Source organism: Harpia harpyja, chromosome Z (assembly GCF_026419915.1).
Source record: "Harpia harpyja isolate bHarHar1 chromosome Z, bHarHar1 primary haplotype, whole genome shotgun sequence".
Classification (NCBI taxonomy): Eukaryota; Metazoa; Chordata; class Aves; order Accipitriformes; family Accipitridae; genus Harpia; species Harpia harpyja.
In genome coordinates this window covers 23,272,889-23,287,265 of record NC_068969.1, presented here as the reverse complement: position 1 = coordinate 23,287,265, position 14,377 = coordinate 23,272,889, and the positions used below count along the sequence as shown (strand labels likewise).

Genomic DNA, 14,377 nt, shown 5'->3' with positions numbered 1-14,377 from the left:
GACGGGTCCCCTCCGGTTTGCTCCGATCTCATGGTCAGGCTGTAAAACACTTGGCTGCTTAATGCAGTCGGGTGAGAGCTAAGTACAATCCCCACGTTGCGTCTTATTAGGTCCTGACAACACGACCTGCCAGGACGTCATTACTTATTATTCCTCTATATCTGTTCCCCACTGACGCTGTGCTCAGTGGACAAAATCTGGATAGTTCCCAGATTTCACGTGGAGCTGCAAGTGGTTTGCTTGGCATAATCGGGGTGGGGGAAATGCCAGGCTGCCCTGGGAGGGGGCTGTCCGTGGGGATGTGCTGCACCCTGTGGGGAGTGGAGGGGCTGGAGGAGAGGCGTCTGCCAGCTTTGCACCCAACTGATGCACTAAGGGAAAAGAAAGGGGGGGAAAAAAAAAAAAAGAGCAAAAAGCCCTGGCCTAGTTTTTGTTTCATTGCACTGGGCTCAGGCTCGAAGGATGTGGTTTGGTGGTCAGTGCATAAAACAGCAAATGAAAAAAAAAAAAAAATTCCTTTGATTTAATCCAGATCGGGTCTGTGCATGCTTTTCCTGCGGCCATCGGAAAATCACACGAGGGAAAACCCGGCCCACGCTGCCTGCGGCTGGGTGCCGAGGGACATGGCGCAGGTCCTGTGGTGGCCCTGTCCTGCTCGGAGGGGTGCTACATCCTACTGAGCAAGGTCTTCCAGGCGTACGTGCCCATCCCGGCGCCTGGAGGACCTCAGCCCCCACCGGGGCTCCAGGACATCCATCTCCTTGCTGTGCGGCAGGCTCCGTCTCAAGTTTCTTGATAGATTTATAACAATTCAAGTCACTCTCACTACCACTCTGTGCATAAAGGGCCAGGCAATTTCTGTATAAGTGAATATTTATATATTCCCATAAACATTTTTAATGGGAAATTGCCTAATACGTCTTATTACATGGAAAGCGCGAGCAGCTGGCCGAGGGAGCCTGGCAGTGCTGCTGACAGTGGATGTGTCGGTGCTGCTGCACCTCACAGCTGTAATCGTTTCAGGAATCCTTTGACTCATCTTCCGAGTTGCTCCAGGATCTGCACAGAGATCTCAGTCTTGCCGATCTCCTTAAAAAACACCTTTGTCTCACTGCTGGGTTCAGAAAGCTCCCGTGGCAAATGCCTCCTGACCTCAAGTGCCCAGGTGTTTGCCGGAGCCCGGCTGCAGCTGGAAAAACCCCTGTGTGGTTAGTGCCTCACCAGCACACAGCAGCCGAGGCTCCTGCTCATCACACGTGTGGCAGCGCTACGGCGTTGCCAGAGCAGGTGCCCCGCTGGCTGCCTGCACGGCATTCACACCAACGCGTCCTGCGAGCCCCGGCGTGCGACCGCTTGCCGCGGACACCAGGGACGAGCATCTGCCACCGGCCGTGGGGACGAACCTGTGCCACCGGCCGTCCCTTGCCCCGAGCAAGCTCCTACCGGGTCCTGGCCAGCCCCACGCCTGCCCAGCTGTGCCGTGCCCTCGGCCAGCAGCTCTCGTTCGTTTTTTCCAGGGCTGCAGAGACACAGTGAGAACTCGACGTGCTCTGAAGCGCAGGAAAGCTGTCCTCGGGGTCATCTGCCCCACCGAGGTGTTGGGGTGCGGTACGGGCGTCGCAGGTCCTCAGCTCCCGCCTGGGGACCAAGGATGTCACTGAGCGCTGTGGTGCTCTGTTACTATGGGGACGAGCACCGCAGGGACGACAGGGATAAATGCAGAAAAATCCCCGGCAGCTTTGCCGGGCCGGCAGCGGGGATTACTGGGGTGCCGTAACCTGCCCCTGCCCGGCTCCATGGCCGCCCACCCCTTGCGACACCCGGCTCCTTCGTATCTTTTCCCAATCTGCGAGGCTGACGACTCAGAGCTTTACACGCGGTTGTGGTTACGCTGGCCCAGAAATGCCTCATGGCAGAAGCGGTGTGCCCGCTGTCCTGCCCGGGGAGCATCCCTCGGGGGCCGCATGGTGGGCGAGGGGTCTCGTGCAAGGGCTCTTCGCCAGCACGGGTTTTGCAGCGGCCGTGTCAGCACGGGACGCAAAGCACCCGGCAGGTTTGCACGCGGGATCGGCTTGAGTCAGGCGTCGCACACTCACTCCTTATTCATTCGGCTACGTGAGCCGCCAGGCAGAGGCTGAATTCTCCATGACCTTTGGACACTCATTTAAACCATGGAAAGAGTGACAGGCAGCCAGCGGGCAGGGAAAACAGGCAAATAACCTTTGCGAGACGGCAGCAGACGCTGCTGTCAGAGCCTCCATCCCGGGGTGGTCCCCGAATTGGGGCGAGCGGGGTGCCCATCGCCCCTAAAGCCTTCCAGCACCTGGTGTGGGGTGGTGGGGCCGACCAGCATCCTCTGGCCTTCTGTCCTCCAAAACCAAGTGGTGCAGCTTGTGGGATGCCTCTGTGCTGGCGGTCACCTACCTGTCCCTCATGGGGCAAGCCCCTGCTGTGGTCTGCAGACCAAAAGCCGGGCTCGGACCCCGAGCTGAGCCCCGGCCCGTGGCCTGCAGGGGCTCCTGCACTCCTGGACCTGCTTTTGCTCATCAGACACTGCCATCCCGCCGAACCCAGCGGAGATGCTCTGATAGAAACGGCCTTGAGGAGAGACCGAGACCGGCTGCGTGCTGCAGGGAGGCAGCCACTGCGGCGGCGGCCGAGGCCGCTGACAGCTTTCCCGAGGGCATCGTCTTCGAAAGCGGCTCTTCTTCGGAGGCCGGGTGATTCAAGGGGAAAGCTCTGCAACAGTCATTCTGGGAAGTTTCCATTTGAATTGCTGCAAAGAGCAGTTTTTCCATGATAAACAGATTGCTTCAGTTCCCCAGAACCACTCGGTGGGGGTGGGGGGGTGGGCACGGCCGCCCTCTCCTTCCACAGCCCTTCCTGCACCGGGTCCTGAGTCATCCTCCACCCAAAAGCTCAGCCGCCGGGGATGGATGCCCGATGGGGACGGGGACGGGGAGGGCCCCGGCAGGATCCACACTCGCAGCCGCCGCGGTGCCCCGAGGAGCCCTCCTCCCACACCGCAAGGGGAATTCAGCCCCAGAGCAGCCACTTACGGCTTTGAGGTCAAACGCTTGTTTGAAATCAAGAACCAGAGAAAACCCCTCCCCAACCGACGTCTTGCAGAGCCGGGGCCTCCTCCGAGGCTCCCCGGGGCGCGCTCGGGCTTTTTCACGCACGAACCGGGGCTCCGGCGCGCTGGTGGGGTCGGACGCTTTGACTGTACGGGCAACAATTATGGGAAAACCTGGCTGCCCGCCCGCCTTGTCCCCACACCACCCAGGTACGCTCGTTCAAGGCAGGGGGGGGGTTGCCCAGGTATGCTCTGGGGCTGCCCGGCACCTCACGTTTAACCTGCACCCCCAGAGCAGCACCCCAGCCTTGGTTGACCTTCGGGAGCGTTATATTTTGGCACCGCCGCGGCTGTTGCTCGTACGGCTGTTGCAGCCGCCGCGGAGAAAAAGCCGCTCGTCTCCTCCCTGGGTAGACACCAAAACCAGGTCGGGTGCCTTGTGTCCTGGCCGGCTCCAAGGCAAACATCTAAGCGGTAGAGATCAGCGAGGGAGAGGAATCCCACTCCCTGCACCTCTTTAATCCTATGGAATAATGCATACTATGATGTGAAATCTGGATCCGGTCCAGCACTCACTGAAGGCAATGACAGACCTCCCACTGATTTCAATGGGAGCAGGAGCAAGCCGGGGTTTTTAATCAGCGTGGTACCAGCAACAGTAATAGCTCGTCAAGCCCCGGCGTTACCCGTGCAGCGTAATGCAGCTAGAATACATTAGAATGTGATTGCCTATGCCCATAGGTCACATTTCATCTCAAATCACACCAATTTCACAACGACACGTGTTAATACCACGCGATAATCATCAGCGACTGCCTTCCATTCGCGATGAAATTTTACCCCCGCTGCGCACCAATCGATAGCTGAAGTAAAACTCTGCCGGCAGGTTTCCAAACCCCCCCTGCAGCAGGAGGAGAGCGCTGGGAAAGGCCCTGAACATAGGCATAACCTTATTAATGATTCAGCGTCAGGAATAGAAATAAGAGTTAAATCTTCCGTAAGCTGCTCAGCTCCACATTCATGTTGTATACATCCTCAGGCAAAAGTGCAAATACGAACTCCGTGCATAGCCCGTGACAAGGATAAGTAATATTTCAGGCCCAACTATTTGCATATTCATCAGTACTTTCAAAGCAGAATATATCTTTGCCTTTTTTCTAGCTGCCACTAAAAGGAGACACACAGCAAGGCTACCGGGAGAGCCCTGCACGGGAGAAAGGAACGTTGCAATACTTCCAGCAGCACCATGGGCTGAAGGAAAGATAAAGCTGTATTGCAGAGAGAAAACTAATTATTCCTTCTTGTGTGACAGCTCTGGCAACGACAGACCGCTACCACCATTTTTTGGCCTGAGCGTTGTTCGGAAAACAATAAAATGGCATCCCGCCCTGGGTAACGGAATAAAAAGCGGAGGTCGGGGGAGTAGATAAAATGGACCTCTGGGGAGAAGCCCAAGGCTGCAGAGGGCTGACCCAGCTCTTCCCCGGTCAGCATTTTCACCCCCAGAGAACGCGGTTCTCCGGCTGCAGCCCGGCGCGGAGGCGAACGGACACACACAGGCGCGGGACAGCGCTGGGACAGCCGAGGGACGGCGTCCTCCGGCAGACACTTACCTGCCTTAACCAGACCTGCCTTAACCCGGCCATGCCGCAGGACTGTCGGCAGCCCAGGTCCCGGGCAGGATTGCGGCTCCATGCGGGTGTAACGAGTCGGGTACGGGGAGGCTGGGAGCAACCAGCCCGGGACGGACCCTATCCAGGTCCCATTTTCCTGAGAGCAGCAGCATGCACGAGAGGAGCTGGGGGATCTGCCTTGTTATTTTGGGGCATTCCTTGGTGTTGCTTCTTGCAAACTAGTCCCAGACTCCTCTTGTTTTCCCTCAGCTGTGTGGTGTTACCCAGCTTTCCCCCGTTTGCAGTTTTTAACGAGGCACATGCAGTGAAAAGCCCTTCCCAGCCAAAGCTTTACTGTTTTGCCATTTCCAAAGGCACTGGGCATAATGGCAATAACTGACTCCATGGAGTGATGTGCCCGGAGCAAAAACGCACCCGGGGGAAAGAGAAATGTATAAGAAATAAATTATTTCAAAATGCCAGGTAGAAATATTACCCTCCATTTCTTAAAAGCCCAACATGGGAGCGCGGGCACGAGAGCGCAGGCACCCCCTCCATCGCGCCTGCCATTTCCAGCAGTGCAGAGATACTGCTTGCCCAGCCATCGAGACCAGGGCCGGTAACGGACATATTCAGTGTAGGGGCCAATTAGCAGCTTTTACCTGGCCGGCTGCCACTGAGAGGTACTTGGATACTTCTCAAGTGCCATGAAGCACTCAGAGAAGGGCAGCGGGAAAGGTCTGGAGCATGGGGGGGGGGCTGTGAGAGCTGCATCTCCTGGCTCCGGCAGCACGCCGCGAGTCAGGGTTACAAAACACGAACACCCCGTGTCGCATAGCGAGAGTCGGTGTCACCGGCTCCGCGGGCTATGGTTACGCGACATGACCCCGGCAGAGTAATTTCACCTCCAGCCCTGCGGAGCTCGGGAGCGGTACTCGGCATCGGCTGGGCTCAGCCCGCCTCTGCCCCTGCCTGCCCAGGCATTCCCGACCCTCTCCTTCCATCCCGAGCATCGCACCAGATGTCTAAAGGGAAAAAAGACTTGCTCAAGACCTGCTGCTTTTTCCACGATGAAGCAGCTAAAGCAGAAACAGCAATTATCTGGTTCAGTCTGGTGCTGCTGGCCTGGAACATGCCATGACAACGTGTTTCTTGTTTCAAAGCCTCTTTTGTACTAGGACACAGTTCAAGGGATCTTGCAATGCCTGCATTTGTAAACACACGGCACTTGCAGCTACACGCTTTGCAGATGGAAAGCCAGGGCAGAGCAGAAGGGCACTTCTCCCCGCCGTGGCCGTGTCACAGCTGGGGGAATCGCTCCCCCTCGGCTCGGTGTCTGCAGGCGGACGTGCTGATTCAGGGACTCGGGAGCCCTGGGGCTGGTTAGCCATGCATGGTCCTCAAAAGTCACGGCACGTTCAGAAAAATGGAGTCCTGGAAAAGAAAAAAAAGAAAAAAAAAAAAAGGAAAAAAAATATCACAGCAAAAAATGTGCGTCACTGCAGATTATTTTAGGCCCTGGTCCATGCATAATGCAAATAAGCAGCTCCCGGGGTACATGCCTGTAAAAACCATCCAGTACCACAGCACTCGGTTATAGGAGCTTTCCAAACAGGTGGTGAAAAGCTAAAATTATGTGTCTCTGTGTCCTCACCGGGGTTAGGAAGGGCCCTCGCATTCAGGAAGGCGCTTATCCTACCTCCACAGGGCTGGTATAAAATGGGACCGAGACATTAAAAAATTCAAGAGCATTTCTTTCCTTCTGAGGCAATCCTGCGCTCGTGTTAACCAAACCACACTCAGCATCTCCACCATCTCCTTTGATCTGCTCCGGCCAGGGCTGCCTCCTCGTACTCGCTCTTCACGCACTCTGGCTTTATTTTTTTGCTTTTTCTAAAAATCGTCGTACCCTCCTTGCCTTTCTTCAAGGAGTCGCTCGGGAAGCCCTATTTATGGGTTGAAATGCTGCTGAAAGAGTTATTGCCATGTTATTCAGCTGTTGTGCCAAGCCTGCATGGGGATCGGGTTTCTGCTGAAAGGGTGCCAGGCACGTCTTTTTCCAGGAACCAGCAGCCGTATTTAGCCTCCGGCTGCACATGAAAGACTGCAGTCGGAAACGTGACATTGTGTCAACATTTGAGGCAGGTCAGAGCTGGGTGAGACCATGAAAACAAGTCCCCGGGAGCTCAGCACACCCCGCCGCCGCAGCGCGGCACGGGCTGCCACGACCTGGCTCCGTGCCGGAGCTCGGCCCCCTCCATCACCTTCCTCCATCACCTTCCTCCATCACCTTCCTCCATCACCTTCCCCCATCACCTTCCTCCATCACCTTCTTCCCTCGCCCCCTCACCGCTTTCTCCCACCGGGATGCAGCGTGCCGGCTCTGCCCTGCAGGCGATGCTGCGGTGCGATGGCGGTGGGGCATCCCCGTGGCGGGCAGAGAGGGAGGGCAAGGACAGGGGGCCTGCCCGAGCTCCGGCGTGGGGGTCCGCAGGCAGGGCATCCCCCCACGCGCAGACCCCGCTCCACGCCACCGGCCGGGGACGGCCGAGGGCCACCGGACCCTGCTCTGCCCCGGAGAACTCACCTGTCCCGCGGGTGCCGGGCCAGGGCAGCAGAGGAAAGCCCCAGCGCGTAATTAGCCTTCGCTTCCTCTATAAACCTTATCTCTTCCACTTTTTTTGTTGTTTTTTTTACAATTTTTTTTCCGCCGTGACTGAGGATCTGGAGCTTCTGTGAGTCCTCCCACCATACAACAAGGTGGGTCAGAAGATGGAGACTGGAGGGGAGCGAGAACTGTGGCAACGAGCCAGAAATCCAGCCGCTAACGAGGCTGTAAACGCTGCTACGCTGAGCACCACATGCTGTCCCCAAAATGGGGTTACTTACAGTTGTCTTCAGCGAGATCAATATTTAGACCTAATTAAAACAAACACAACATAAACATCAGGAGGTATGGAGGCCCCAGATAAATTAATACGAGCAGCCCTGTATTTTTCTCTAGCTCGACTTAAACTGGCATTACTTTAAGCTAACGCTAACCGTAGTCCAACAGCAGCCCCCCAGGCACCCCCTTCTCCTCCAGCGGGATCCCAGGACCGAGCAGCGCTGTCCCCGCCGGGCATTTAACCTCTCACCACGTTCTGTGATTCATCTGCATTGTGAAAATCCAAAATCTCCCGCAGAAGCGCCCGTGCCCCATCCGCGCGTAGGCAGCGCCGCCGGGAAACCGAGTCCTCCCTCCCACCCGTCCATCCCTCTCAGGCCAGAGCCACACTTCGCCCGTTTTTTTTTGCCTTTGGGGAAAGGTTTGGGGTCTCCTCCATTTTGCACGGGGGCCAGAAACGGCGCGTCGGTGCTGGAGGGGCAGGGAAGGAGCCCCTCTTCGGACACGTACGACGTGTCCCCCTCCCGCCCCGAGCCCGTTCCGCAGCGGCACGAGTGAAGAGGCACCGGGCTGCTGGCCCGTGCCAGCGGTTCTACATCCCAAACCAGTAAAACGGTGGTGGGAGCCCGCGGCAGCGTGCCGGGGCACACAGCGCGGGGTGGCATGAGTTCCTTCCCGGCACAGGCAGGATCCGTCCCTGCCCCGGGCGCTCAGCGGCAGCACGGTGGCCGTCCCTCCCCGCCGCAGAGGCAACCAGGGCTTTTCCCGGCAGAGACACGGTCGAGGATGCTCAAGGGGAGAGTGGGCACCGTCCCCCGGCAGCCCCACGGCGCAGGAGCAGAGGCATCGGCTCTGCGAGGCTGCCACGCGGAGTCAAGGGACGCTGGGGCAGCAAACCCGCCGTTGGTGCAAAAAGGTCGGGTTTTTTTCCTCCAGATAACGGGCAAAGCCTGCAGAGAAGATGCAGCCTCCGCGGCGAGGGGCTGCCTCCTCCCTGCGCCACGCTGAGCTGGGGGTGGATGAGCCGAAAAGCCAGGCCCTCGGAGAACAAAGTGAAATAAGGAGAAAGCAGAAAAGCCAGCCAGGCGCTCCTGGCACCTCTCTCGGATCGGGAAGGAGGAGAATCCCCGAAGGTGCCAAGGGAGTTGAAATAGAGAAATATCCCTGGGGACGCGGGTAAGGGGACCCTGAGCTGCCATCGGGCACTGGAGCGTCGGCTGCCAGATCGGACCACGCGAAATGACCCTGCTCAAACGTTTAAAAGCACAGGAGGCAAACCCTTATCTTCCACAGGAAAAGAATTATTTTATTAAGTATTTTTAAACAACTACTTAACATTTACTCAAGATAAAAATATGTACAATATCCCACCTTGAAGAAGGCTCCAAAATATAAACACTGTACCTCTCCCTAGAGAAAAACAAAAAATTCTTCTCCTCAGAAAAACAAGACAACCCAGAAACAAGAATACATTCATATTTCTCACTTCTTTATGCTCAAGTAGTTATACAAATAATAGACATCTGAAACGTTTTACCTTTTAATATATTTATATAATATATATATATTTATAACAGGATTTTACAAATAAAGGCAACAACTGTATACCAAAAAAAACAAAAACAAAAAACCAACAACAAAATAAACGTTAGAACACAATCTGCAATCAAGCATAGTGCATCTCAACAGCTGGTGCAATGGGAGGGAGAAATGAAAATCCATACAACAGGGTTTCTGGACATGAGTTCTCCAAACCAGTAAGAAGAAAAAAAAAAACCACAAACCAGCACTGCATTTTGCAGTGAAGTTTGGTTTTGGTTTTTTTTTTTAAATTAAAAAAAAGCCAAATTGGACATGATGTTCCTCTGCAGAGAAAGACCCTCGCAGTCTAATGGGACAAGTGTCAACACCCTAACCCTCTTTCTTTAATACAGTAATGTGGGCCAGGGTTTGCCAAGGAGACTAAGGAATTTAGATGCTCAAACCCCAGCGGGATTAGACTCCTTTGAAAATCCCAGCCTTTTAATTTTTCAAAGGCACTGACGGGGGCATATTCAGCAGGCATCGTGCTGTCGACTTCGGCTGAACTGCTCCCTCTTGCATGAAACTCTCGCCTCGCCCCGGTCAGGAAGCGGCTGCTCGCCGGCTGGGCCCCCGCTGACGGGACTCGTAAAACCATTTTGATATCCAATAGACCAGACCCAGCGAAAATGTACAGCAGCAAGGAGAGAGAGGCCTGGAGTCAGGTGCAACAAGCGAAGTGATCCTTGGGATATTTTCTCCCCTACCCGGCCCAAACTAGCAGCTCAAGTTACAGGAAGGGGCGCGTGTTAATTTATTTATTAGATGTACGCCATGTAAAGCTTCCAAGCAGCATCTACCTTTTATTTCTTAAAAAAAAAAAAAATATATATATATATATATATATATCAGCAAAGGTGTGGAGAGAAACCCGTCTTAAGTCTACCTGACTGTGCATGACCAAGCAGTGACTGCTGCTCTGCTCCTCCTACGCTTTCGGTGGCATCGCCACCACCACCGATCATTCAGACACTGGCGACTGATGATGGGGCACCGAATCAGTTCAGCTCAAACCACAAGCAGTGGGGCCGTTGCCTTAAAAGCCGTTATGAGAAGTACCGTATTGTTATATTCACAGACCCTAAAACCAAGTCTGCCTAATGGAATACTTTTTCACAGCTTTGCAATATAGTTGCAGCTGACCGAGTCAACTGTTGTTCTGTAGATGCGGAGAGGGAAGAAGGTGAGGGGTAAAGCACAAAACCCTTCTTTTTTTTTTTTTTTTTTTTCTTTTGGAAGTAGTTCTGAATTGCTAACCTGGGCGCATCCTTCATCCCTCTCCAAGCTACCTGACAAGTCAGAGAAAAGGGGATTTAGCTTCCTACGTGCAGTGAACCTTAACCCCACACCTCAGTCCAGCCAATATATAAAAGTGAAACAGTCTCAAACTGAAAAAAAAAAAAAAAGGAAAAAAAAAAAAGAAAAAAAAAGTCACACTGCGCTTAGTCTTTGGTTTCCAAGTTCAAAGGAGGAATCTGCTTCAAAGCTTGAAGCAGAGCCGAGGAGTCGATAGGGGAATGGGCCGGTACAGGAGAAGGGAGTCTCTGGGGCATCAGCAGAGGCGGGGAGATTTTATCGGGGTTCATGAACCCCGTAAGCGCTGCAGCAGAGGCTGGGAGGCTGGGGTACAAGACAGGTACGGACGCCGGGTACCAGCACTTCTCCAGCATGGGCAGATAGGCTGTCGCGGATGGTGGGATCAAATAGAAAGGCAGGCACAAGGGAGGCTGGTGAGTGTGGGGGCCCAGGAAGCTGCTGGAAGAGCCCATCATGTCGCTGCCAAAAGGGCCCTCGTCCTCCGGCGACTCCAGCCTGCTCCTTTTGGCCGGTGGGTCCTCAGTCTCCTGCTTAATAGAGTTTATTCTCTCCTGGACAGCGTACTTGAGTTCGGTATCCTTTTTGAAATACTGCTGTTCGGATTTGGAGTCACTTTTCTCCAGCTCTCCCCCGTACCCGCTGTCCGTGTCTGTGTCGCTGCCGCTCTGCTCCCCGCTGGAGTGAGCAAATGTCCTCTGGATCACAGGCACGCAGTTTTTCCCATGTCCCTCTGCCGTTTTGGTCAAGGAGACGGGTTTCTCTTTCAAGTCCACCATTTTAGGAGGGATGTCTCCGGACTTGCGGCCGGCTCCGCCCTGGAGCACCTCGGAGGCCATTCGGTGCAGATGGCTGACCAGCTGGGACGACTTCAGGTCCTTGGCGTTCTCGTGCTTTGCCAGGTATTGCAGCATTTCTTTGGCACACATCTGGAAACCAGATCGAAACATTTCCTGGCTGGAATCAAGGTTTCTTGATGACAGGTCACCTGAGGAAACATTAACAGAAAGAAATTAAAAATTAACAACGTGCTAAATAGTTCCGTTGCCACCTTCGAGGTGGACTGGAGGTGATACTAAACTTCAGTTACAGCACAGCTAGAGAGGTGAACTTGATGGTCAACCTGAACTTCGCATACATTCTCTCGACTTCTGCGTAAGCGTACGTTTTTATTTGAACATCCGTCCGTCCGCTTTCAGGTGGTAACTTTAAACCCCTTTTTTAGTTCTGTATTTACTGTATACGCCACCTTCAACAGGTGCTGAAGTACGGAGCAAAGGAGTGAGTCGAGCTGGTGCCTTCTCTGGGAAACACCCCGGGGAAGGCAGAGCGCAACTCACCCTTCACCTCCGGGCAGAGAGCTCCCGGAGCACGTCTACCCACCAGCAGCTCCGCCAACCTCGGGCGATTTTGCTTCAGCTTGAAGCTCTACTGCACTCCCTGTGGCTGCCAGAGCGGTGGAAGGCTCTTCAGAAAAACTGAATTTTACTTTATCAGATTCACATGAGTGCCACATGTGAAAACAGAAGGAGGAAGTACATCTAAAGCACGATAAGCTGACACACCGGGTCCCCTCTTTGCCTGCAGAACACAGGCTAGCTCGTTGACAGAGACCTAAAAAAGGCGTGTATAAAGAGCAGATTTATATGTATTTTTCAGAGAAAAAAACCCAACCCAAACAAACAAAAACTGGGTTTGAGCCAAAGCTCATGAACACGAATGGGAGGATTCGAATGGCTTTGGAGAGAACCTCACAGCAAACCCGGGCTTTAAATAAAACTACTTAAAATCCAATTTAATTTCAAAACAACTCCACAGGGCACTCTACATTGACCATACTGAGAAACGCATCTTTTTCTGCAAAAGCTTGTAAGCCAAGCGAGAGAAAATGACGGCGATTAAAGGCAAGAACTCCTGCCTCCTCCCTTCTCAGGAACGAAGTGTCACAACTGCATTTCAAAGACTCCGAGAGAAAGTCCATCAAGCGCACGCAGGTTCTCACACGATATGATTTGAATACTCACCGGCTTGTAAACCATTCTGCAAAGCAATTATTTTCTGCTGCTGCTGCTCAATGAGATTGGTTAGTGCTTTCACATGCTTCAAGGTGAGCTCGAGAACCACAGCCTTCTCCAAGTGACCTAGCGTCTGAAAGCAAAGGGACAGGTTGGCGCCTGCCGTGGGGTCGGCCATGCACGCAGGAGCCTGACGGGGCTGCCAACGTTTTCCGAATAAGAGCGGAAGGACCAACGCAGTTTGGAGAAAAGGCTTAAGGGCAGAGCCTTGATCCTGGACAGTACGGGACTATGAACGACAATATTCCATGAAAATAAGTTAAACGGCAGGCTCCGGAAAAGCCTATCATGGAATCCTATGGGTATTTTCGGACCAGCTGCATAGCTCAAAGACAAGTAATTTGTTTATCTGTGCTGCTGCCCCTGCCGGCATCGCGACCTTCGCACAGGGGAATCTGGCCGGGGGCTCCCCTTGGCCGCCAGCGGCGGGGGGCGGGGGGCGGCAGCTCCTGCAGGATCCCCGCACCTCACGGAGCCACTCGAGGACTCCGCTCCCGGGGAAGTTTGGGACGCGATTACAGCCCGCCTGGGGCATGCGGCCACCGTGGGGCACGGGACACAAGGCTGGGGGGGCAGAAAAATAAATTAAAAAAAAAAACAAACAACCCAAACCAAAAACAAAACCCCAAAACCACCAAATCCCCGCAGAAATGACAAGCAAAGGCCCGGCCGCTGGGGAACCGCTGTCAGCGGCTGGCATCGGCGGGTCCCGGGGGTCCGCTCTGGAGGTCCGCTCCCGGGGGTCCGCTCCGGGGGGGTCCGCTCCCGCTTACCGTCAGCTTGAGGTGCTCGGGCAGCAGGTCCTTCAGCTGGGCGATGCACTCGTTAATCCTGTCGCGTCTCTTCTTCTCTATCAGCCGGTGAGGCAACTTGTAGGTCTCCTGCAAAGCCAGCGGGAGCGGGTCAGCGCTCCGCGGCCGGGGGACGGGACGGGGGACCGGGGGGGACACGACACCCTGCACGGCCATCGCTCCTCGCTTCTTGCGGGGGGTGCTGGGGGGGGTGTCCCCCTCGCGGTCCCCGAATAGCGGCCGGAGTCCCGCTGCCCCAGCGGGAAAACTTCCCGTCCCCCGTCCCCCCTTTTTTTTCCCCCCAATTTACCTTATTGTCCTCGCTCCTCTTTAACCCCCTCCTGGGCTTGTAAACTTGGTACATGTGCGCGAAGTCCAGCCTGCACGGGCGAAACGAAAGCAGCGAAATTATCCCTGTCCCCCGGGGGCCGCGGCGGGGCCACTCCTCCCCCCGCGCCCGCCGTCCGCTCCGTCCGCTCCGTCCCTCCGTCCGCCGCTTACCCCGGCACGTCGCCGTTCTCCAGGGCGGGCAGCTTGCCCAGGCAGACGGGCGGGGGTTGCGCGCTGGGGATCCGCTCCATGGCGGAGGGTCGGGGTTCACCGAGAACCGTTGAACTGGGGGGGGGGGGGAAACGGGGCGGGGGGGGGGGGGGGGAGAGAGAGAGAGAAACCCTCAGGGCGGGCTGCTCATGCCGCGTCCGCGCCTGCTGGGGGCTGAGGAGCGGCGGAGCGGCGGCGGGCCGGGTTAAATGCGGGCGAGTGGGTGGACGGGAGGCGACGTGCGCTACCCTGTGACTGCCGGCACGTCTGGCGGCCCACGGGGCGGGCGCCACGGACGGCCCCCCCCCCGCCCGGTCCGTCCCCGTTCCCGTCCCCGTCCCCCCCCCCCCGCCCGTCACATGAGCCTCACGTGTCGGCAGCGCCGCCGCCGCCGCGCAACGTGCCGGGGGGGGGGGGGAGGCGGGGCCACCCCCCCCCCCAAAAAAAAAGCTTGCACGTGTGTGTCCCGGCGGGATCCTTCGTTCCCCCCCCCCCCCGCC

At 55.7% G+C, this 14,377-nt stretch overlaps 1 protein-coding gene and 1 long non-coding RNA gene across 2 annotated transcripts; both read right to left on the bottom strand.

Annotated features, from left to right (window-relative positions):
* Nucleotides 1-5,801: 5,801 nt before the first annotated feature.
* Nucleotides 5,802-6,597, bottom strand: LOC128137589 (uncharacterized). The gene is made up of 2 exons (XR_008233747.1): nucleotides 6,389-6,597; nucleotides 5,802-6,123 (listed from the first exon to the last, which is right to left on the bottom strand). It is a non-coding gene; the product is annotated as an uncharacterized LOC128137589 (long non-coding RNA).
* A 2,259-nt stretch (nucleotides 6,598-8,856) lies between these two features.
* Nucleotides 8,857-13,959, bottom strand: BHLHE40 (basic helix-loop-helix family member e40). The gene is made up of 5 exons (XM_052778280.1): nucleotides 13,839-13,959; nucleotides 13,648-13,717; nucleotides 13,320-13,427; nucleotides 12,496-12,619; nucleotides 8,857-11,459 (listed from the first exon to the last, which is right to left on the bottom strand). The coding sequence occupies exons 1-5, from the start codon at nucleotides 13,916-13,918 to the stop codon at nucleotides 10,600-10,602; spliced, it is 1,242 nt and encodes a 413-aa protein (XP_052634240.1). The 5' UTR covers nucleotides 13,919-13,959; the 3' UTR covers nucleotides 8,857-10,599.
* Between the last annotated feature and the right edge of the window lie 418 nt (nucleotides 13,960-14,377).

What these genes read in the sequence shown, in the direction of transcription:
- BHLHE40 (XM_052778280.1), bottom strand. Translation starts at nt 13,918, where the DNA reads ATGGAGCGGATCCCCAGCGCGCAACCCCCGCCCGTCTGCCTGGGCAAG. An exon ending in CCGAGCACCTCAAGCTGACG is followed by an intron (nt 12,620 to 13,319) that starts GTAAGCGGGAGC and finishes CTTTGCTTTCAG; the next exon opens with ACGCTAGGTCACTTGGAGAA. An exon ending in GCAGAATGGTTTACAAGCCG is followed by an intron (nt 11,460 to 12,495) that starts GTGAGTATTCAA and finishes ATGTTTCCTCAG; the next exon opens with GTGACCTGTCATCAAGAAAC.